This window comes from Populus trichocarpa, chromosome 6 (assembly GCF_000002775.5).
Source record: "Populus trichocarpa isolate Nisqually-1 chromosome 6, P.trichocarpa_v4.1, whole genome shotgun sequence".
NCBI lineage: Eukaryota > Viridiplantae > Streptophyta > Magnoliopsida > Malpighiales > Salicaceae > Populus > Populus trichocarpa.
This window is the reverse complement of record NC_037290.2, coordinates 19743467-19768837: the sequence shown is the minus strand read 5'-3', so window position 1 is coordinate 19768837 and position 25371 is coordinate 19743467. Positions and strand designations below refer to the sequence as shown.

The window sequence follows — 25371 nt, the reverse complement described above, 5'->3', positions numbered from 1 at the left end:
TTGTAATAAGATCCGCCTTCTTTGTTACTACTAATTTTTTTTCATATGTTTGTGTGAATTGTTCATCTCTACTGCTATATTCTTAATTTAATCAATTAATTTTTATGTTCTCTTTAAATTCATTCAATTAAATTTTATTATCTAATTTTATTAAATTAATTCAATAGTTAACTTCCATAAAATCTCCATGTTAACTGCACATGCAAATGTCACATTATAGATATTTTTATAAGAGTTTTTATTTAAAAAATATTTTTAATATATTTCTAAGACAATTCATTTACTTGTGTAAATAAATAAATAAATCTGAAATTCATCTCATGAATTGTGTGTTTGATAATGCTATATAATTACCATGCGTAGTTAATAATGAGATTGGATAGAAATTACCTATTTAGTATTACATTTTTAAAATGTTTTTGAAAAAATTTGAAAATTTTTTATTTTTTATTTTGCTTTAAATTAATATGTTTTTTATATCTTCGAATTATTTTGATGTGCTGATATTAAAAATAATTTTAAAAAAATAAAAAAAATATTATTTTAATGTATTTTAAAATGAAAAATACTTTGAAAAGTAACTGCAACTGCACTTCTAAACACATTAACAAATTTAGAAAACACACTGTTAAAAAATAGGAGCATAGAAATGAGTAATCAACACACACAATGGTGAATTTAAAGGTTTTTTATTTTATTTTTTTGGTTTTTATTTTTTTGTAAAAATTTCTTTTTGAGTTTTTTTTTTAATTCTAATGAGAGATTTGTGTGTTTGAAATTAGGTTGGTTCATAATTTCAAAATGTAATAATTGTTGAGGAAATCTTGGAAGCAAAACATATCAATTGTCTATCATATAGTTTTTACGTGGAAGGATTTTAATTTGAGTTTCTGGGAGGCAACAAACATCTATTTTTTTTCTTTATATATATACTAGTAATTTCGTGGAAAGTTTTTCCTATATCTTACAAAGGATATTTGCACTCTATTTGACAAATATGGGATAGATGAGCAAGATTAATGAAAAGTTAATATCCATATTTGTCCTTTATATATCCAAGAAGATCATAGTATATAAAGTTGTAAAACCATGGATTTTATTTTTATCAAGTAGCTTATAATAATAGTACATATCGATTTCTTAATACAAGTCAATTATTAAAAACATTTTAAAAAATACTATATTCTTTGAAGATGTGTTTTTATTAGAGAAAACACAAGAAAATTGTTCATTTAAAAAATTAATTGAGGCTAACTTGAATAGTTATCATCAATCAAAAGATAATAAAGTTAAGTTTATAATGAATAAAATGGCAAAATGAATAAAATAAGTGGTCCTGATTTTCTAACATACTTGTTAGAAAATAAATCTTAGACATACTCTAAAGTAATGTCTTATCCTGAAGCTTTTCATTAAAAGGATATAGTCAATAGTGAAATAAAATCAATTATGAATAAGTGTTTCTTTAAAAAGAAAATGAAAGTTATTGAAACTATTGATAAATACAAAGTAAGACTGGTTATTAAAGGATTCAAACCACAAAAAAGTATGGACTATTTTGACACATATTCGTTTAAATCAAGAATAACTTTCATACAAATATTAACAGTCATTGAAATTATTAACATGCTTGAAATACATCAAATGGATATAAAACAATTGTCTTAAATAGTGACCTTAAAGAGGAGGTTTACATGGAACAATCTATGAGTTTTGTTATTAATGGGAAAGAAAATGAAGTTTTTAAGTTTGTCAAATCATTATATGATTTAAAACAAGTACCTAAATAATGACCTAAAAAGATTGACAAGGTTATGTTATCAAATGAGTTCAAAATCAATAAAGTTTATAAATCTATTTATGTGAAAAATAGAGATAAATATTATGTCATTGAATGTCTCTGTATGCATAATATCTTTATGTTGATCAACAATGATTACATGATCAAGTCAAATAAGAAAAATATTAACTAATAAGTTTAGCATGAAAGATTTGGGTGTTGTAAATATTATGCTAGGAATAAAAATTACTAGAACATATAATGGATTAATATTGTCCCATTTTTATTATGTTGAGGAAATTCTTGATAAATTTTCAAAAGGTAGCAAAAACACTAAGAAAACACCAATGGATATAAGTATACATCTATCCAAAAAATAAAGGTAAGCTAATAGACTAATTAAGAGTTTGATATATGTTATGAACTATATAATAGTTGATATTGTATACTTGGTTAGCAAACATTTAAATATGGATCATTGGAAAATAATAATTGGTTAATTAAATATTTGAGATACATCTTGGATTATGAGTTATATTATACGGGTGACACGATCAAGAAAAATGTTGAACAAGGAAATTCAAATTCTAGTGTAATCATGTCTATTGTTCAATTTTAAACTATTAATCATAACTCTTGATTCAAATGTTGGATTGGGCTGCGATCTTACCAGAAGTTTTCAGACGTATTTTTCTATATTAGTTTAAAGTTTCAAGTCGATCGGAGTTCTATAAGATCCCATAATATAGATAGCAGATGCAATATGAATTTTGCTATTTGTTGTCTTTTGACTTGTGGACTTTTTATCCGGGGAGGATTCTTTTTCTAATGATGCAAGGATATCTAATAGCTAATTTTGGAAGCTTTCCTATTTCTACAAAAATCTATAATGAGCAGCAACATAATTTTTAAATGTATCAATGACTATTTTAATGTTCCAAAATCATTTTCTTACAAAGATTCTAAAATCATATAATAGCCTTTATATGCTAAATAATTCATTAAACACATCTCTAAAATCTAACCAAGTTTCATGTCTCTTTTAACCCTAATTTTTCCAACACATTTGGCTCAACAACACATACACACATTTAATTTCAAACATAATGAATTATTTCATCAATTGCATGGTGGGCATTCCATTAAAATCACCCTTCACATAAAATTGAACCATTCCTAACCATTCCAAAACACACTACACATAACTCAAACTATGTTAAGCATCCAAATCATCTAATTATTACAAAATAACCTAAATCAAAGTCAAGTTTTCAAAACTTTTCCTCCTTCACAACTATCAATTTAAGCCATATTTAGCAAACCATACCACCAATACCTAATTAATCCAATTTTAACATCTCAATAAAATCAAGCATCTAATCATTATCATAACACAAAAACAAATTAAAATCCTTGTAATTTTTTGAATCCTCTAATTTCAAGAACTAAAATTTTAGCCTTAATGGTTTAACCCTATGGTTGGTCCTAAATTTCTACAATTCATTCCTTCAACGTGCTATCTCAGCCCCAATTACGACACTTTCACACAATTAAATCAAGTTATCGAATCCCCCAAACTTCTCATCTATGGCTAATCATTAATGGAGTTTAATATCAATAACTTGTTTTAATATCTCTTTAATGTGTTATTTAACAAAAAATTTCCACACTAATACATTCAAGAACTAACCCAAACACCTTTCTCATAAACATGCATAAACCCTAGAAATATTAGAATTGGGGATGATTTAATTCCCCCACAAAAACATGTAAAAATGTGAACCTAAATGAATATAAATGCTTTACCACAAGCAATTGACCCAATTTAAGAAGCTTTTTGCAATAAATCCCAAGAATTCCTTCTTCATCTTCAGTTATTGGCTTTCTCTCAATAATTTCTCTACTTCCAATCTCTCACTAAAATTTACAAATTAAGATTTGATTTTGGGGTAATAATATCACTAACAAATATATATAGAAATTAGTTTTTTAAAGAGAAATTGCAAGCTTTCCCTTCTCTCAAATACTGTTAGCTTTGGCTATAAAAAGGGGAAGAATATTTTTCATTTTATTTACAACAATACCTCTCATTAATTATCTTAAATGTGATTTTTTTTCAAATCTCTAAATGTCAAAAAAATTTACGTACATATGTATCATTTATTTCATCTAAAATTTTATAATAATATTCTAGGGATTCTCACCATAAATCATAAAAGTTTTTATTTTAATTTATTATGTTCCTGTTGGAATTTACACGATTTATCTCGGGATTTACACAAATCATGTTTGTTCTCAACACTATAGTTATTAATTCTTTAAATAAGATTTGAAACTCTTTTTAAATTTTATTTCACCCTGTGTAAACAATTTCCAAACAATACTATTTGAGAACATGTAGAACATTTGTCCTAATTCACTTAGGATGATGAATCCTCTCTTGATCATTCAAATACATTCATATAGTTCATGTTATACTTAATATCTACCCATTTGTTATCCTTGATTAGAACAACATGTAATTAGAATCAAAGTATAATATTCTCTATATAAGATAACTTAATGATCTTAAGTCTAAAAATCACTTACAAAACTATCACGTGAGCCTTTTTATAAACACACATGATCTCTTTGAAAGGAATCTTTATACGAGTTAGTTTGATATACATGTCATATGACAAACACCTATATTTTAGTTATAGATTTCCCTCATACCTTAACTTATAAGAATAACTGCTTCTTTTCATAAAGAAAACATAATATGTATTAGTCTTAACGATTTTAACTAATGTCTAGTCTTAATAAAGTATTGACCAAGAATATTTAGGAATAATTCTTTGATGCATTAGGAATCTCATAATTATAACCATTTTAGAATTTTATTTATTGAGCATTTTTGTCTCAAGAACTTTATCCTTACTCTAGATTCATTAATCAAACATAAATGAATATTAAAGATAAATAAAACATGTATTAATAATAAATATGTTTTTACATGAATAAAGTCAGTGTTACATGTAACTAATTGATTCACTACAAGACATATACACTAACATTAAGAAAAATTTGAAATTTTATTTATTTATTTATAATAGAGTGAAATATGGTAGCTTCCATTTCTCACTACCTAGAACTATTAAATTTACAACTATTTCACCTATAGTTATTTCATCCAATAACTATTACATCTGATTAATTATTACATCTCAATTTAAAGTTCTCTAGACTTTGCTATGAATAGTTTCATTTTAGAAAGTTCTAACATTGTCTTAAATAAATCTTATATTTTCTATGTCTGTAATCCAACTCTTAATCAACAATGCGACTAGTGACATTCAGTAACCTCTTAGCTTTCAAAGACACCCTTATTGCTTTGTATCTTATGACTCATAAATTTACCACACTATCATCATTAGTCCTAATCAATGCAGTGTGAAGGTTCCTTTAGTGCTCCTTTTGTCTTCGGTGGTGGGCTTATACTTCTTCAACACGGTTTCTTAAATCAACTACATTAATTTTATCATCTCTTTATAATTTAATCAAATGACTGTGCTTTTTTATAGCAAATTTATTAGTCTTATCTAACTTTTTATTAAAACTTTGGTTCTTTTTGAGTTTATATTATAAACTCTCTATCACTATCTTTATTTTTTCCAATTCCTTCACAATCCACTTCCTAGGTTATCTTTTAGTCTCTATGTTAAATTTAAGCCTTTAATTCTCAAGCCTTAACTGCTCCATTACAATTTCTTCATTTGCATTTGTGATTCACTAATTAACTTCTCTTTTTTTGTTTCATAACCTACTATCCTCTACACTACTAACTCATATATATATATATATATATATATATATATATATATATATATATATATATAGGAGCTCATCAATGACAATCAGGGATGAGTAGTTATTTATTCTGTTTTCATCTACTAATTATTCAAACAAACCACGAGCTCTCCAATCTTATCTTATATGCTCTAGCATGGTTAATGATGTCGCATCATTGTAACTTCCCTAAAATTGAGCCAAATAGATCCTGTAAACCCCTGGATAAAATCCATGAAATTTATAAGAAAATATTATTTTAAGTGAGTAAATCGAGTATAGGAATTAAAAAGGTGACTTTGAATTTTGTAAATTTGAAATAAAATGTTCATGTGTTGAATTAAAAATAAAAGTATGAAAAAAAGGGAAAAATTATTAAAAGTTTGGGGTGGAAATATTTAGAAAAGTATTCTATAATTTTCAAATGAATTAATGTAGGGTTATACATGCGAATGATTTTGATTGTCAGTAAAAGATTGTGTGCAATCGTGCAGTTTTTAACTCGAAAGGAAACAAAAGTTGAGGAAAATTTGTATTATAAATAACGATGGAAGTTCCCAATGAATTAATTATAAATTTGGACGATTTAAGTAGATAAAACAATATAAAATTTGGGTTTTTGGCCCAAAAAAAATTACATGTGGCTAATTTTACGCTATCAGCCATAACTCTTAATCTGACCATTTGATTGGGCTTTAACTTTACAAGTAGTCTCCTGACATGTTGCTTTAAATTGAGTTAAAATTTTAGAACGATCGAAGTCCAGAAAGCTATACAGGAATGTGAGCCAAACAAAAAAAATGAAATGAAATTGATAAAGACTCATTAAGGGCAATTTAGTCTTTTAAATAAATATATGGAAAAGTCAGCTCCTTCTTCCTCAACTAATTACCGACTGAAATGGAAAATAGAAGGGGGAAGAGAAGAAAAGAAAAACTAAGAGAGCTTTATCTTCATTTTTGTCCAAATTTTCTTGAGAAATTCACTTTAAATGGGTAAATATAGAGATATAAGGGAAGAAAAGAAGAAAATGAAGGATTCTAAAAGCTAGGTTTATGAGAAGGAAGAGAGAGAAAGTGAAGTATTTTGAAGAGGAAGGAGGAATAGTAAACTGGCTTACGTGAGAACACTTGGGTTATGTTTAAAAAACCTTGGGTAAGTTGTTTTCATGCTTAGATTTTTTTATTAATCATGTTTTTAGTGTAGGGAATGAAAATTCCTAAATTGTGCAAATTATAGGGTTTATGGATTTATGAGAATGTTTGTTTTTGATGTATTACTTGTTCAATTATGTGATGATAGTGAGTTTAAATGATAAAAAAAAAATTGAATGGAAAGTTTAGAAATCTTGGTTGTAGTGGCCGACCAATAGGGGGTACTATGGGAGGAAATTTGGTGTGATTCGAAAGGGAGAAATTGGTTAGTACAAGGCCTAAGTTAAATACTATACTTGTAGAATTGTTAGTTAGTATAAAGTTATTTGTTATGATGGATATGTAGGAAAATTTAAGAATGAAGTTTTGGAAATTAAATGTATTAAATGGTTAGTTTAATGCATCCAAATGTGTTTTGGTAGAAAATTTAATGTGTTTCCATAATAAATGGTGGAAGATGAATGAATTATATAATTATGACAAAAGTGAACTAAGTTGTTAAATTGGAATTTTTTGAGAAATGAGATAATGGCTAATAATCTAATGTTTACATGTTATGGTTGAGTAATATATGTGATTGTAAGACAGTTTTGAGTAAGGATGATTAAATAGCCAAAACGGCATGATAGATGTTAAAATGGAATGAATGTATTGGAATGTTAGGGTTTTGTTTATAATTGCATTAAAAGTGTAATGTTTGTAGGAATTAATTGTTTTAGCATGTATTATAAATGAAATTGAGTTGAAATTATGAAGAAAAGTTGGAAAAGTACTTATAAAAGGTGGGGGGATTTCGGTCAGGATGGGATCTTGTGGAAGATGATTGGAAAAATTTGGTATTGTATGGAATAATGGTGTTAAATATGTTAATAGATTAAGTTAAACCCAAATATTATGTGTTGAATGAAAACCCTTGCAAGAATGGTTTAAATGCGTGTTATTGTAAGTATGATTATTTTGTATAAATACAAAGGGATGGAGTGGGAATTGAATGATGAGTCAATATATGAATAAAGATAAAGGTTAAATCTAAAAGTGTGGAAGCATACTTGAAGGAGCAAATGAATGTATGTGGAAGAATTTAAAATATATTTGTGAATGCATAAAAAATAAATAAATGTATGTATGTATGTATGTTTGAAAATCAATAAGTGCCTTAAAATGTGTATGCGAATATAAATGCATGGAATGAGAACTTATGTGATAGTGAAATATTATGTATAATTAAATTAGTGGTATAAACACTAACGATTATTATTAATTGGGAGTTAAAGGGAAAAACATACAAAATTGGACATGACTCTCCAGAGTTTGATAACAGGAGTAAAGGTATGGGAATTCCTTCCCTTGCATTTTAATTATTTATCCATACATGGTTTATAAATGTAGATTTACAATTGAATGCAAGTTGTATTGTTTATTATTATTGTTATTATTAATTTAAAGCTTAGGCCTTCAAGGTAGAAGTTGATATATGGTTGTTATAAATTACATGGGCAAAAACATGTAATATGTTATAAAATGTGATGGGTGAAATAGTAGTAAGATAGTTATAATTTATTGTTAACCGCAATGACGGAACTCTATATATGAATTATTAGTACTCATAACGACAATAATTATGTGAGAGTTATGTTTGACCATGGCAGCGATAACAAATGTCTGAAAAATATAAACATTGAGAACGATAAGATAACAGACATTGGGATATTGACTGGTGAATGGATAGTATCGTGAGATGGGTGTTCGACAGCTTGAAGTAACATAATAGCTTATTTCAAATGATTGTAGAAGGAATTTTCATATATTGTAATTTTAGTATAAAGTTATGAAAGAAAAAAAAAAGGCAATTTAATGCCCTATTGAATGGGGGGTTGAGAGAATTATTTCCTGGTAAATGAAAATAATGTCCTATTGAATTGGCGAGTTGAGAGAATTATTTCCTGGTAAATAAAAATAATGCCCTGTTTGAATGAGCGAGTTGAGAAACTCATTTCCTAGTTGATGAAAATAATGTCATGTTGAATTAGCGAGTTCAAAAAATTATTTCTTAGTTAATAGAAATAATGCTCTGTTGAATGAGCGAGTTGAGAGAATTATTTTTTGGTAAATGGAAATAATGTCCTGTTTGAATAGGTGAGTTCAGAAAATTATTCTCTAATTAATGGGAATAATGCCCTATTGAATGGGCGAGTTGAGACCAATAAATAGAAATAATACCCTGTTTGAATGGGTGAGTTAAGAAAATTATTTCTCGGTAAATGAAAATAATGCAATGTTGAATGAACGAGTTCAAAAAATTATTTCCTGGTTAATGGGAATAATATCCTGTTGAATGGGCAAGTTGAGAGAATTATTTCCCAGTAAATGAAAATAATGCCCTGTTGAATGGACGAGTTGAGAAAATTATTTCCCAGTCTCGCTCAGGAAAGTCAGAAGGGAAGGCATATCCGATCAGTCCTAGTCCTAAGGCGTTGTAGGAGCTTACCTTTGGTCCAGGAGCCCAATCCGCGCCTAGGTTCTTCATCCTCTCATTTGGAAAGGCAAGTTATTGAAATAATATCATGTTGAATGGGCAAGTTGAGAGAATTATTTTCTAAGTATAAAAAAAATTCTATCGTAATTTCAATAGAATATATGTTAAATTATTGAAAAGGGTGGTTGCGTGAAATTTATATCCAAAATGTTATAATTGTCATACAAAGTGATTGATGAATAAATTGGTCGGCCATCCGTTAGTAAAAATAACAGATGATGGAATAATACAAATATAAGTTTGACTAGGTTGTCAGGTCGATGATTTGAGATTGAGGCTGCCATAAATAACATGTTTTATGGAAATGAACATTGAAATAATATAAGTGGAAATAAATGAAATGTGTCATAAATAGACATCAAAAATACTTATTTTTGAAGAATATTGAAATATACTTCAAACAAGTATGCAAGATAACTAAGTTAAAGAGTTATGCAACACAGATGAGTATACAAGATTAATATAGTTGAAAGAAACAATTAAGAGAATCAATTGGGTGTCTGGAGGAATTCGCGTTATTATTTGGATGAAATAAATTATGTCATTGAAAAAAAATAGACGGAATTATAGTGTTTGTTAAAAATAAAATAAATACCATGGAAGAAAAAAGAAGTGATATAAATTAAATATGTTGTGAATTAAATAATGATGTGAATTAGATATAATTATGCAATGAATTATGATATTGATCAAAGGTGGTCAAGAGAGGAAAAATATTATATGACTTGTATGTGTTGAGGGAATAAATTATGGGATAAATTCCATGTGTTGCGAAATAATAATGTTAATATAAACAGAATATATCCATGAAGTAAAAAGAATTATGAAATAAAGTAGATGTAAAAAGAAACGTTATATGAAAGTGTTTGTGTGCGACCAATTAATTTTTAAAGATGGAAGGAATTATTCGTATAGTGATGAGTTAAATTAAGTTATGAATGAAACAATCATCATGATGTAAAGATGATAAGGTGATGAAATTTATCTGAGATTGATGAGAAATGTATAATGTCAGGAATTGTTATAAGATTAATGTTCTTAAGAAAAATCTATTAAATGAATTTTTTTTACCACATAATGATTAAATGTTAGCAATTAAGATGTTGCAAATGTTTAATATGCTTCATTTTGAATTGTTGTATATGCCACATATAAACTACTTCAAGGATGATATATTTTAAAAGTCATCGAGATACCTAGTTTCATACAGAAATGATATTTGTAATTTTGTAAGTCTGTTGAAAGATTGATGAGACTTTCCTTGTAAAAAAAAATTATCCAAATTTTTACATGTATGGTCAATGATCTAAAATATTATTGCATGGGAAAAGTACAGGTTGTTACAAGTTTTTTTTGGGATATATTACATATACCTTAACTATTTTGACATCATAACCCAGTGACCCCTATAAGAGGGACCCATGGACATTAACCATAAAAACAAGATAAGGCTTAGTTCCTATCTAAGATGCCTTTGAGCTAAATTTAGTCGTAGGTAACTTATGAAAAAACTCAATTCACTTACCCTTATTATAGGATTGCCATTTTTTCTTCATAAATTTTTTTAATGGTTGTTGATTGACTCACCAAGTTATCTAAAAGACTGTTTCACTAGATATCGTATGGCTAATTATTTATATGTATTGTCATACCCTAATTTTATGTCCTTTAAATTTTTCTCAAAACTTTTCAACAATATTTTCGTTTCGTAAAAATCCAAAAAATTAATAAATTAATTTTTTAAAAAAATATATGTTTTGGGGCCACAAACATGAGGGGATAATCTGCAGCTAATAAGGACATCATGTGGATAGGAAATTTAGGGGCCTTGTTAAAGACAATTGAGAAAAAAAGATTGAAATTCGTCATGACTACACAAATTAGAAGTTTAAGGATCAATATGCCTAATTTTGCAAAGTCTAGGGGTACATTTTTGTCAATTTAGGGCCTAATTGAAGATAAAATTGAAGATTTAGGGATAAAGTTGCAAAAAAATAAAAAGCCAATGGTTTAATTGAAAGAGGCGAAAAATTAAGATTACATAAGTAATGCAATAAGGGCTAACAATTTAATAACTATCTTCGAATATACTAGGAAAGATGCATGGTCTAATAAGGCTATTTTAAAATATTTATTGCGGGTTTGAGCCCCGTTAGTCCCGACAAATCCAATAACCAATAATCCAATAAAAATACATCAATTCATATTTTATAAAAGAGGTACAAATAACATAATTTTGTCATCCACGTTTAAATTCTGAATGTCCCTAATGCTCCTAAACAACCTTTGCTGCTCATTTTCCCATTGGAAGAATCCCACACAACTATTATTGGTCTTAAAGGATAAGATAAGACACCTTATTTCTATAAAAAGAATAAAGTTCACATGCGAAAGTGTAACCTTACCAAAGGAACAAGATCAAGCCATAAAGAATTCCAATAATTCTTGTTATACACTCATTCCAATTCAAATTAGAATAATTGAAGGTCTAGGGAACAAAATGCATATGCTCTAAAACTCAAAAAACTTAATTAACTTAATCATGGATGATGTTAAAAGAATTGGAATTTTAAAGGTTCAATTGAGGGTTGAATTGAAGAAATCTAATATCAATGATTGTATTGTAAGGTGCAAGGAAATTTGGGGTCCAATTGAAAAAGGTCAAGGGTGAAATTATAAAGAATTTTAAGATTCGAGCCAATTTGGGGCTCAATTGTAAAATTTTAAAAGCTTAGGGACAAAATTGAAATAAGGTTGTGATTTCGGTAAAACCCTAACTTTACCTCTTTCAAATGATGTGTTAACTGGTTTCTTAAATAACATATTGTCCATTTAGTTTTAAACGTAAACCCATGTGATGCATTGTTCATTTGAACTTTCTTCCCTTGATAGAAAGAATAAATAGCCTGGGTTGGATCTTGGGTGCCATATATGCTCTTATCTTTATTGTCATTAAGACAAAAATGCATGCCCTTATACTACTTAACACACCTCGCAATCCTAGCCCAAAGTTTAACTTTTGCATCCTCTGAATTCGCTGCACAATAAAGCCAAAAACCCTCACTTAAGCCTACCTTTCTTATAGCCTAGATACAACACGATGTGTTTAAAAGGTGGAGATACATGGGTTGGGTTTCTTTTGGATGATTATGATTTGTTAACATATAGAGGGTCTAAAATAATCTTTAGTTCCCTATAAATGAAACCCTTGAAAAAGATAAAAAGGGAGGGTTGGGACAACAACAAAGAAAAAAACTGCAGAAAAAATTAAAGAGGAGAGATTCGAGAACACAAAAACCAGTGAACAAAATAAGAAAATAAACATTGAGTAGCCATTACTGTAAACCACCGTAAAAAAAAATTTCAGTAAATCAGTGTTAAATAGAGTAATTCTTAATTGAAAAAATGATAAATTAGAAGAAAAAATGTTATGATTTGGGATGAGCATCCTCGATAAATTAACTTAAATTTTGGATGAGATAAAGTAATAAATCAATATGTGAATCATGTAAATTCTCCAATCAGATAAAATAATTATTTAAAGAATTTTCTTTTATAAAATGTGGTGATAACAACAACAATAACAACATAGTGGAATCCTAAATAAAATAATGCATGATTTTATACACGAAAAACATTGATCGTTGGTATAAGCCCGCGTAAAATTGTATTATTTTGACAAAAAATGGTGAAAAATCTAAGAAATTTTTAATCATGATTGCAAATGGTAGTCTTCTAATAAATTAGTTTGAAAATATTAATGATTTAAGTAAATAAAATAGTACATAAATTCATATTTTGGAGTAAAATTACCTACTTCTAGTTTTACAATATCACACATAACTCTCAACTCAATCGCTTGATCGGGCTGAATACAAGGTGTCTCCTGACATGTTTTGCTATCTTGATTTAAAATGTCAGGTCAATCGGAATCCAGGAAAACATTTGAAAGAGTGTCAATGGTTGGGAAAAAAATACAAAAAATAATACTTGGACTCATTAATGGCATTGTTCCGTGTAACAACCATTAAAGAGAAGTGGAGACTTGATTTTTCTTCATTCTTATTCAAATCTAGTGCTTCTTCTTCTAAAAATTTGGGCTAGAAAGTGTGTAAGAGTGATTTTTGTTAAGGAAGACCAATTTAAGATATAAAACTTAGAATATTACAATTACAATACAGGTGTTGCATAAACTGCATTTATTTGAATCAAAGTTTTTTTATACACACACACACACTAGATAAGTAGTTTAGACTTCGATGCATGCTAAATCCATTTTTCTGTAATGTAAAAAACAATTTTTGAGCACTGCAAATGTATTTTAAAGAAGGGAAAAAATCAATGTTCATTTAGTTATATGATAGTAAATGGACCAAATCTTAAAAGAAAAAGTGATAACAATAACCAGAAAAACAAAAAAGCACGCTTGTCAAAAGAGAAAAAAATAACAAAGTTGAATTCCAAGATAACATAATGTTAAAGGATGAAATTGAAAATAAATAAATAAATAAAATACCTCGAGTCAACCAAGCTAGTATGCCAAACTTGCAACCCAGGTCGTGAGACTAAACCAACCTCATAAAAAGCAAATTGAAAAAAAAAAACAATGCTCAGTACCTAACAATCCAAATGAAGAAGGCTTAAATAAAAAAAAGTCAACAAAACAAAGTCCACAAAAATAAAACATCTGCAAACTTAGATAAGGTTGTCAAATCGCGTGAGCCGGATCATGGAAACAAGATAATCTAATAAAAGACAGAAACAAATGATGATGCTTAATTTAAAAAAAAATTCAATTTTTGAAGGATGAAATTGGAAAAAGATATTAAAAAACCAACCCGAACCAAACCTGCTGCCAGTTCATGAGATCGGAATAACCTGATTGAAAGAAAATTGAAGAAAATTATGAAGCATATTTTTCAAAATAAACAACATTAAAGGATGAAATTGAAAAAAAAATGATGTCAACCTATATCAATTTTCCAAACATGTGACCCAAGTCACTAAATCAAAAGCATCCCATAAAAAAACCCCAAAGTCCGGTTCCTAAAAAATCAAATATCAAATGATAAAATTGAAAAAAATAATTAAATTATACAAAAGGATAAAAAAAATAGAAATTAAGAGAATGAAGACCGGATGTGAAATAAAAAAATAAATGTGAGGACAACTTAAAATTTTGAATTGAATGGAAAGATTGAAAAAAAAAAATCAAATTCACAAAAAAAAATTCAATTATAGAAAAGTTATCGAGCTACAATCCAAAAAGAAATCAAAATCAAAAGAATGAGGACTATATTTGAAAAAATAACAAATCACAATTATGGACCATATGATGACATTGAAAACAAATTGAAATATGAGAAAGGGGCCTAGAACAAAAATTAAAGATAAAAACAATAAAGATTAAAGTTGAAATATCAGTAAATGAGAGGACAAATCTAAAATTTTAAAGGGCCAATGTGAATTTCGAGATAAGGAGAAAGAAAAGAGGAGAAAAAGAAAGAAAAGGATATCAACAATAAACTATTGCCTCAACCGCCACACGCACCACCCCATATGAAAGGAGGTGTTGTGACGCTTCCAATGCCATCACAAAAGTCGGCGTTCCACTACTGAACATCTCATCAAACATCATCTGAAGAGCGTAGAGGGGCACCATATGCTAGCACATGCATTGATTTTTTAATAATATTATATATTTATCAAAATGTCAAACTACTCCTAAACCTACTTGATTATAACAAAAAAAACCTGGATAAATTACTAAAATAACCATAAAAACAAGTTTAGTAATTTTTGCTTTTAAGGGTTCTGAAGTTATATCAATGTGCTAAAAATGGAAAGACAAAAATACTTTTGCACACAAGTTTAATATTTTTTACTTTTAAGGATTATTGTGTCATTTTACTATGCTAAAAAAAAATGAAAAGATCATTTTTGCCCCTAATTAATTTGATAATGATGAATGAATCCTTGTGAAAAGACCATTCTACTCCTAAGACCAAGATTTATTGAGTTTTTATACTCCTAAGACCAAGAATGAGGACTGAATATGAAATAAAAAATAAATGTGAGGACAATTTAGAATTTAGAATTAAAAAGAAAAATCAAATTCACAGAAAAAAAAAATCAATTATAGAAGAGGATAAAAAAATAAAAAATAGCAATTAAGAGAATGAAATTAAAAATAAATGAGAGAACAACTTAAAATTTTGAATTATAGGGTGAAAATGAAAAGAAAAACCAAATTCACTAAACAATCTAAAAAAAAAATCAAAATGAAAAGAATGAGGTACATATTTGAAAAAATAACAAATCACAATTATGGACCATATGATGACATTGAAAACAAATTGAAATTTGAGAAAATGGTCAAGAGAAAAAAAAAAAGGATCAAAGTTGAAATATCAGTAAATAAGAGGACATATCTAAAATTTTAAAGGGCAGCGTGAATTTCGAGGTGAGGAGAGAGAAAAGAGAAGAAGAAGAAAGAAGAGGTCGTCAACAACAAATCTTTGCCTCAACCGCCACACGCGCTGCCTCGTATGGAAGGAGGCGTCATGACGCTTCTAATACTATTGTGAAAGTTGGTGTTCCACTACTGGATAACGTTTCAAGCATCATCTGAAAAGCGCGAAGGGGGTCCACACGCTGGCACGTGCATCAATGTTTTTTTTTTTTTTTTAATAATATTATATATTTATCAATATACCAAACTACTAATAAGCCTACTTCATTATAACAAAAAAACCTGGATGAAATTACTAAGAAACCCCTATAAGCAAGTTTAGTAATTTTATCTTTTAAGGGTACTGAAATCATTTCAATATGCTAAAAATGAAAAGAAAAAACGCTATGCACTCAAGTGTAATATTTTATTTTTTTTACTTTTAAGAATTATTGTGTCATTTTACTGTGCTAAAAAAATAATATGAAAATATTATTTTTATCCCTGATTAATTTGATAATGATAAATGAATCATTATGAAAAGACTATTCTACTTCTAAGTTCAAGATTATTGAGTTCTTTTAATAAGAATAAAATGATAATTTTACTATTTCAATACATAATAGCCTAAATCTATATGCATGGTAAAACCCTGATTCCTTTTAAGTTTTTTTTTAATGTTAATTTTTAATCAAAATAATATAAAAAAATGTAAATTTCTTATTAAAAATATGAACTTAAAATTGCTAATTTATTTTTAAAAATAAATATAAATACGAGATAATCATAGATTACTTACCCAAAAAAAAAGCAACTTCAAAAATAACAATCTTCATTTTTTATGTGAATTGTTTTTAAATATGTCTAGTTGCACGTTACAAAAAAAAATAAAAATAAAAACTTTTCAAAAACTGAGAATTTTGTTTTTTTAAAAAAAGAATTATAGTAGTGGATATTTAGAGAGTGGGTGTATGTGTCGGTGCAAAGAGGAAACAGCATGTATCCTATGGCACCGAATGTGGACGTGTTTTCAGTTTTGTGCAAGAAAACTACAAAACTCCAATAATAAGGCTCTAATCATTTCAATTTCAAACACACAAACAACATGAAATAATTAGGCTCATTTTTAGCTATACAGTTCCATCCCACCATCACCATCATTTCTCAGCCTTTTTTATTTCTAAAGAAATGGGTTCGAGTAGTAGTAGACCGGGGCCACTCTCAACACGGGCCCGACTGAACCGAAGGTCGTCCAGGTTCTTCTCTTCTCTCATCTGTGGTGGCTCCTTTTCTTTTCGCACAGCTCGTCATGAGGTAAAAAAAAAAAAAGAGTGATTTAAAATTTGAACTTGAAATTGATTTTTCATTTCTGTTTTTTGTTCTTTAATCAGTTTTGATGATCTGGGGTTGTCTAATTAGCGTTAAAAATGGATTGTTTATGTTGTAAAATGAAATGACTTTGGAGAAAATAATGAATACCCATTTCGTGTTTTCTGTTGTTTTGTTAGAAGTTTGAATCTTTGCATGAAAATATCTGTGGCTTTTGATGATCTAGGTTTTATCTTATGATGTTGGAAAAGTTGTCTTATTTTTGGGTTTTATGGGGTTGTTTCTGTTGCTTGTCAACTGTTTGTGAAAGGAATTTTTTTTGGGTGTGTTTGCCATCAATTTTTGTTTTGAATTGTTTGTTTATCGATAGAGACATGGTAGCTTAGCTCTCCAATCGTCTGAATATTCGGTCACTTTGGTTATTTGATTAAAAGTTCAAGTTTTGTGTCTATGCAATTCCTTGACATAGAAAATGATATTAATTTATAGACCTTAGTCTTACATGTGTAGTCATTGGATTTTTAGTTTAATTGGGGTTCGTAGAGATTTTTGTCAAACTTTATGATGTCCACATTGCTGATTGATCGAGCTTAAGGTGATGTTAACAAACAGATGATTTGCTCTGAAATAGTTCATGTATCCTTGTATTCCAAATTGGTGTTTCAGAATGTTTTACAAATTAACTTTATTTGCCATTAGAGTAGGAAAACTGTCTTAGTATGTGCACTTTCCCCACAAGACCAATGATCAATTGATACTTGGCAGCCTTGCCCAATGCCCTTGATTGATTTTCGATTTTCTTAAGAAGATTTTAATGCTTGTTTTGTTATAAACTATTTCTATAAGTCTGTAACGGAAGCTCTTTTTTTCAATGTTATTATGACTAAAACTGATTATTGTGATTTGTGAGAGCCAGATGGTTCTGCGGTATGGATATGGAGCAATTCCTTAGTGTTGACATAGGGTATAAACAAATCTAGGCAGTAGGCACTTCTCTCATTCAAGAAGCAAGATGTGGTGAGATGGCAGTATTCATTTCCTGCTATATTTCTAGTCTTGATCAATGTGCAATTTTTTTAATGTTTGGTGAAGTCTATTTAAGGATGCTACTATTCAAATATTGTGGCTACATTTTACAGAAGAGACTGATACGCATGCCATCCTTTTCCAATAGATGGAAGACTATCCAGATGAAAGTCTGGTGAATTCTCTGGAACAGTGTGGCCCATTCATCAATGAGGTACAGAATTCTGCTGAGGAATCATCTGTGGTTTCTAGTATGGTAACAGGGTCTAGTAGCTCGGATACTGAAACTGGAGGATCATCTGGAAACAGTATAACAGCTAGTGAGGGAACTTTTGTGAATGATGGTTATAGAAATCTTGACATAAGCTGTCAAGGGAAATGCCTATCTGACAGCAAGGAGTTAGTTGGCCTGGATCAGGTAAGTGATAGTCAAAGTCATGATGAATCGGGTAGGAATAGAAATATTACTGAAGCTAGTACTTCATTTAAAGAACAGCAATCATCAGATCCTGTATCTATGAATGTTTCAACTAACATGGATGCTGTCAATGGCATTGACAATTCAGAGAACAAGGGTTTTTCTCAGATCTATCCTCATATTATACATCCAAGCAGTTCAGATCCTTCGAGGCTTGGAGATTCACATTCTAATGATGCCTCTTTTGACAACCATATGGGTGAAGTAACAGACATACCTAATTCCGATTCTGATTCTGTAACTCATAGGCCTGATGTTCGAGTAACCTTTCGCCCAACGCAAGATGAGTCTATCCAAGATTCAGTATCTTCAGATTTAGGATTTCTTGTGCCCAATAGGGAACAAGACCGGACAGATGGAAGTGTACTCCATGTCGATGTTGTGAGTATCTCTTCCAGCATTTATTCTAGCAGCACTTCAGATACAAGCAATCATGAAGCCAGAAGGAATAGCAGAAGACTGTTTTGGGATGCATTTTCAAGGCGCAGTTTTAGGAGGCATGTTGATTCTCCGACTACTGTTTTCTCGACTGATAATAATGATGATCTTGAATCCCATGACAGATGGCTTCTTAATTTCAGTGGTGATTTTTTGAACGATGGGATAGACAATGATTCTAGATACTTGGGCAGGAGAATTCACGGATTGAATGAACGAAGACGACACTCAAGATCTGAGGTGATATTTCTGAATAGTTCTTAGGAAAGAATGCTATGATATCATTTACTTTGTGTGCATGATTGTGATAGATATTGGAGATTATACGTCTGTATGTTGATGGAGTTGACTGTTTCTTACAATCATCAACAAGACCCCTGTACAGTTATTGTTCCACTGAAGTATGGAATTGGGAAGGAAGCCTAGAAAGATAGTCCTCAGGGCGTTAACAAAAATTCAAAACCCCCCTTATTCTTGGAAACATTTCAAATAAATCCTAATGAAATGGCCAACCCAAAATAGAAATTTTACTTTCTGACTCTCCCAAGGCCCAAAGTCTGAATTCTTCCTTGGCCTGTAGTTCTGTACTTTTGCAGGAAGTGTTTGCTCTTTGGCCTGATAGAGGTTTTTTTTTTTTTTTTTGAAATTGCAAGCCCTAGTCTTTTATTGCACATTCAATGGTTCTTTTAGTTTCTTTGGTATGATTATATGCCACTCCTTACATTGTCTATCCAGTAGTCATGGCAGCTGGGTTAGCAGAACATAACAAATAAGGTTAAAATCCCTTTTGTCCATCTGTAATTCTTACGAACTAGTCCTGCAAGCTCTTTGCAGATATGGGAAAGACTTCATGGTGGCCTTGATGAGAATGGTCGACGAACTACCTCTTGTCCTTCTGGACTCCACCCTGACGGTACATGCTCGTGTGAATCAATCTTGATGACTGAGGAGTTGAATGCTCATCGAAGGATATCACGAATAGTCATGCTTGCTGAAGCTCTGTTTGAGGTAGTTCTCCTTTGACACATCTTCACCTGACTTCACTCATCCTATTCATGAAAAATGGATGTAGGTTGAAAAACAGAATGGACCTGTGTGATAGAGTTGCTAATTTGAATTCATTATGTTGATGTTAATGATGCTTTAAGTCACTATTTATATATCTGTGTATATATTTGTCTTTTGATTTTGCTAGCGTCACTTTTGTATGAATTGCAAATTCAAGGGTATAATTGTGTTGAACCAAGTCTAACCCGCAGTAGAAGTTTAGATTCTTATTCTGCTAATCCCACAATTTGCAACTCTATTACATTTGTTTGAGGAATCTGATGAGAAAAGGTGGTGCATTATTTTGCTATCTTTTTGAGCATGAAGGTGAATCCTGAATAGTTAAATACCCCTTTTACTTTTCCTGGAAAAAATTTGCTCTAGAGTCGCTTGCATTTAGATATTAGCTGTTGTTCTGTCTCATAACAAGACTAAGATCTAGCAGTAGGTTTTTAGAAACTGCGCAGCTGTGTTTCTATGTAGAGTTGCTAACAGAGGTGTGGAAGCCACCATCAATTGCATGATGAGGGAGCTGCTTTGACCATGAAATCTGTGCCAGGCAGTTTTACCATGATTTATGCACTATTTGACCTGCGTTGGTTGTTACTAAGTTCTGGTGTATGTTTAAGCTGCAGGTTTTGGATGAAATTCATCGTCAGCCTGTGTCGCTCTCTCTATCCATGATGTCGCTCCCTGCCCCTGAATCCATCGTTGATTCTTTCCCTCTTAAGAATCACAAAAAAGTTGACAAAGTTGAGGGCAATGATGAGGATGAACAGTAAGTTTCTCGTTGAAACATGTTTTTTGGTGTGAACTTGCATGATGTACACTAGGATAAGCCGGGAAGTGTACATGCACATGGTTTTTATTGCTTGTAGAAGTGGTGGCGAACTTGCAATTGGTGGTGTTTCGTTACTTGGATTGTGCCCATATTAATATGTGAACAAATATTGAGATGGTTTCTGTTTACAGAATGATAGCCAACTTTATTCACTTGTGGTCGTTTGGATTGTGTCTGATAATAGCTTTCTGATGGACCAGGTGTTACATTTGCCTGGCCGAGTACGAGGAAGGTGACAAAATAAGAGTTCTTCCCTGCCACCATGAATATCACATGGCTTGTGTGGATAAATGGCTTAAAGAAATACATGGGTATTGATATTGCCACCCTCCTGCCCTTTTGCTGCATATCTTTCTCTTCATAAACCATATTCGTAATCATTTTTTTTCCTTTTCTGGTGTGAAAATTTTGGCACATCTTTCTCCCCCCTCTCCCTCCTCTGTTGGTATTTTTACAGGGTGTGCCCACTTTGTCGAGGAGATGTTCGTGAGGGTGCCAACGAGCCTTCAATCCCAAATCCGGAAATTCCTTCTACTTGATAGAATAGCACATATAATTGTATATACAAACCTTTTATTACCTTACATAAATTCCATCTCTTGTATTATATCCCCTGAAGTTTGAATTCTATAGATCTTACAGGTCGAGGACCTTTACTGTAATTAAATTAAATTATAATATTAAATTTATTTTAAATTTAATTGATAAATAAGTTCAATTTATATGTTTGTAGAGATAAAATTTTATTTATTTTGTTTTTTATATTATTTTTATCATTTTTATTTTATTTTTTTGAAAGGTCTTATAAAAAAGGAGATAAGTATTTTGGAAGAACTAGTTTTAATGTTTTTTTTTTGTGTAGTAAATCAAAGGGTTGTTTTTGATTTATTGTTGTAATATTTTTAGCAATCCTGAGAATTTTAAACATGTTACATGAATCTGTATAGTAAATCAAAGGAGATAAGTGTTCAATATGTTCTTATATTTTAAAAAGAATTCTTTGTATATTAAATGAGTTTTCTATCTAGTGATTAATTTTATTTCAAAATACTCTTTGGATGAATGAGTATGTGCAATTCACCACCTGATGACTACTTCCTCTCTCAAATTGATCAAAATCTGGACAGGTACAAGCACCAGGCTCTCTTTTTTCTCCCTTTTCGTTTCTTTTCCAAAGTATTTTTTTTTAAAATGTTTTTTGACTTGAAAAAAATATTAAATTGATATTTTTAATGTTTTATATACTAATATTAAAAATTAAAAAAATATATATTTTAATTCCAAAAATCCATCCAAAATCACCTAAAAACAATCACTCTTCTAGCCAAAACCTTCATATTTCACCCAAAATCAAACTTAAAATGCTTCACCAAGTTTTTTTTTGGTTTTTGTTCGTATACATGATGGGATTGTGATTTAATCATTCATGCTAATCTTCTTTTTATTATGATTGTAAATTGTCATATTTGTATTATAATTTTATATAATTAAAAACTAAACATTATATACTCACTTATCTAGTTTCTTAGAGAATTTGGACAACAATTACAATAGAACACAAGTACACAAAAAACAGGAATACTGCTTCCTTATCAAGAGCATATCAATTCCCCTAGACTAATACTGCTGCCTTGGGATCCAGAAGGGATTTTGGAATGATTCTGTTCTCATCTTATCTCCATTGTTTTCGGAGTAATCATGGGAGAAGGGATTAGTATAGGCTCTATGATCATTCCTGGCTGTAAAATTCTGGCCCTTTGGAAATGAATAGTGATCCTGTTGAGAAAAAAGGTTTGGGTGATAATTCTCATCATCATCTTCAAATGTTGTCCATCGCATGGAGTTATTGTGATGTTTCTCTCTTGCAGCATTTCTCTTGTTCTCCATCTCTCCAACATGATCCTTGAACTCCTCCTTCACCTCATCCAGTACAACATCACCATACTCACGCCATGACCTTAAAAAAACACAACATATTTGCGGTTCATATGAGGTTTCGTAAATAAAAAGTTTGATATGCTGTAGCAAGGATGCAAATGTAAGGAAATGCCTACGATTTAGTTGCAATGACTACGAGTTTAGTAGATCACTATATCAGATATGCTGTGACAAAAACAAGCATTAAAAAGAAATGCCTTTTAATTGTTTTCTTACTTGGGACAGAACTTTTTCAGGTCAACCTTGTCAACAGGAAGCTTGGTGGAAACTGCTTCAATTTGGTCATCACTGATAGAACCACAAAGAACAAGCACAACGCAAGACAAAAGTAAAAGATTAATTGATCGCTAACTCACACAAAGACACAACTATTTCAAAGTCCCCTGTTCAATAAAAAACAATGCTTACGAAAATTGAAGACTGGAGTTTGTTGTGCTTAGTTCTGTTTGGATTTTTGATATCTCCTTCTTTATCTTGTCCCCTGAAACCTGAATAATTAACAGCAGATAGACACATAAGCTAAGGTTTAAAGTTAAAGATTTAGAAAAAAAAAATTTATTTAACTGTCAAGGCTGAACCTTATCGATGAAAAAATCTGAAGCAGAGCCATTAGAATGCAGCTTCTTCTTAATATGTATAGTGTCTGGTCCCTCTCCAATGGGACTATCAACAAGATGGTAAGATCCTGAATAAGCCTCACTGTCAGATCTTTCATTGTTAAGAGGCAGAGGAGCAGTCTCATCATCTGAATCATTTTTCTTCCATTTCTTAAACCCATCAAAACCCCATTGTTTTTTTGCCGATTTCGAGGTTTTCTCCTCACAATTAAGACCATTATCACCACCACCACCACCTCCTTCTCTTGGCACTTTTTGAAACAGAGTCTTTAAGGGTTTCCTCTTGGACTTGTCATTGCTTCCACTTTCTTTTGTAGACTCATTTGGTAAGCTTGCTTGCATGAGAATTGACTTCGTTTCACTTCCCTCATCCCAAAGTGGTTTCTCTGATTCGTTACTAACATGGCCAGAGGAGGCCAATCTTGCTTCAATTTCAAAAATACTCTTTTCTTCTTTGTGTTTGCTTAGCTTTTGAGAGGACCCAAAACCAAAAACTGAGGCTGCTCCTTTGATTTGCTTGATCGCTGAGTTAGGCTTTGATCTGTTTTTGGACTGTAAAGTTTCTTTACCAATCAAACTTTTCTCATCTTTTAAATCAATATCCGACCACTCCCCTTCCTTGTTCTCTTTTGTGTCTTTTGGACCAGCAAAAGTAACATCTCTTGAATCAATTTCTGCTCCTTGTACTGCTAGCCGTTGTAACAAAGGCCTCTTTGATGAATGGTACTCATCTTCTGATATACATTTTGCATAAAGAAGCTCCTAAAACAAAGCCAAAACAAACATTAGTTTAACTTGCTTGTCTAAAGATAAAAACTGAAATAAAATGTAACCCAGGTTCTAAAACTAGAAACTTTACCTGCAAGAAGACCAATTTATCTCTTAAAATGACTGGTTGTTCATGTTCAAGTGGAGAAGCAATAAGGGTCTCAAGCAAATGAATCTTGAAAGCAGAAACCTCATTTTCAGATAAAATATCTTCTTTATGCAACTCCATCAAGTTCAAAATCTGGTGGAATGAGTCTTGTTGCCACTTCAAGTTATCAGACTGCAGCTTTGAGAGCCTGTGTTCTGCAGCAGTCAATCTCTTTTTCTTGAAGGAAAATGGGAGGATTGTTTTGCAAAGAGAGGTGATTGAGTCATGGAGAGTAGAGTAGTATGCTGGTGTGTATGTGTGTACCATTTTTGAGGATCTTTTCTTTGTTTCTTGATTTGAACAAGTGAATAGAAGAGATAACAAATAATTGTGATTTTTATGGGGTGCCAGGGCTGTTGTGATTTTAATGAAGATTTTCAAGTGTTCCTTTTTTATTTTCCGGATTGGTGTTTATTTAGGGTTCTTCGAGTGTTTGAATTTTTGGGTTATGAAACGGTCACTTGGAACTAGCCGTTGGTGAAGAAGGTGAGAGGACTTGGCAATTGTTGGAGTAATACGATGTCATTTTTTAAATATGAGTTGGATTTTCTGTTGATAATCTACGGCGGCCACATGTGGTCCCACGGTGTGTGTGTGTGTCTATATATATATATATATATATATATATATATATATGATTCTCATGCTGTGGGTTATAAATTATTTTTTAAGTTTTTTTGATAAGTTTTTTTTTTTACATAAAAAAAATTAAAATGTAAATAAAAAAAATCATATAAATATCTAATTAAATAAATCGATCATCAGCTAAGTAAATAAAAAGTTGTTAAAGATAAATAAAAAAGAAATTGAAAAAATTAATAAATGGATGTAGATTAAAATATTTGATCCTGCAAAATAAGATATTTATCTGCTCATGTCTACTGAGTTTGTTTATTAAAATCAATAAAAGACAATAGAAATAAAAACACATATTGATTGAATAAAATAAAATAAAAATATTATAAAAAACATATTGTAAAAAAAATATTTTT

The 25371-nt window shown here is 30.2% G+C and overlaps 2 protein-coding genes across 9 annotated transcripts; one reads left to right on the top strand and one right to left on the bottom strand.

The window, feature by feature from the left end:
* The first annotated feature begins 16814 nt into the window (after positions 1–16814).
* Positions 16815–21630, top strand: LOC7479536 (uncharacterized). 8 transcript variants are annotated; one of them, XM_024604270.2, is made up of 7 exons: positions 16847–17005; positions 17995–18095; positions 18253–19260; positions 19855–20028; positions 20697–20845; positions 21109–21219; positions 21366–21630. In XM_024604270.2, the coding sequence occupies exons 3-7, from the start codon at positions 18253–18255 to the stop codon at positions 21445–21447; spliced, it is 1524 nt and encodes a 507-aa protein (XP_024460038.2). In that variant the 5' UTR covers positions 16847–17005; positions 17995–18095; the 3' UTR covers positions 21448–21630. The 8 variants fall into 8 exon arrangements, with proteins under 8 accessions (XP_024460032.2, XP_024460033.2, XP_024460038.2 ...); XM_024604271.2 differs by having other exon boundaries at positions 18218–19260; XM_024604266.2 differs by having other exon boundaries at positions 16913–17063.
* A 693-nt stretch (positions 21631–22323) lies between these two features.
* LOC7455654 (uncharacterized) lies at positions 22324–24877 on the bottom strand. Its single transcript, XM_024603403.2, has 5 exons — positions 24323–24877; positions 23425–24225; positions 23255–23334; positions 23063–23134; positions 22324–22865 (listed from the first exon to the last, which is right to left on the bottom strand). The coding sequence occupies exons 1-5, from the start codon at positions 24644–24646 to the stop codon at positions 22526–22528; spliced, it is 1617 nt and encodes a 538-aa protein (XP_024459171.2). The 5' UTR covers positions 24647–24877; the 3' UTR covers positions 22324–22525.
* Positions 24878–25371: the final 494 nt, after the last annotated feature.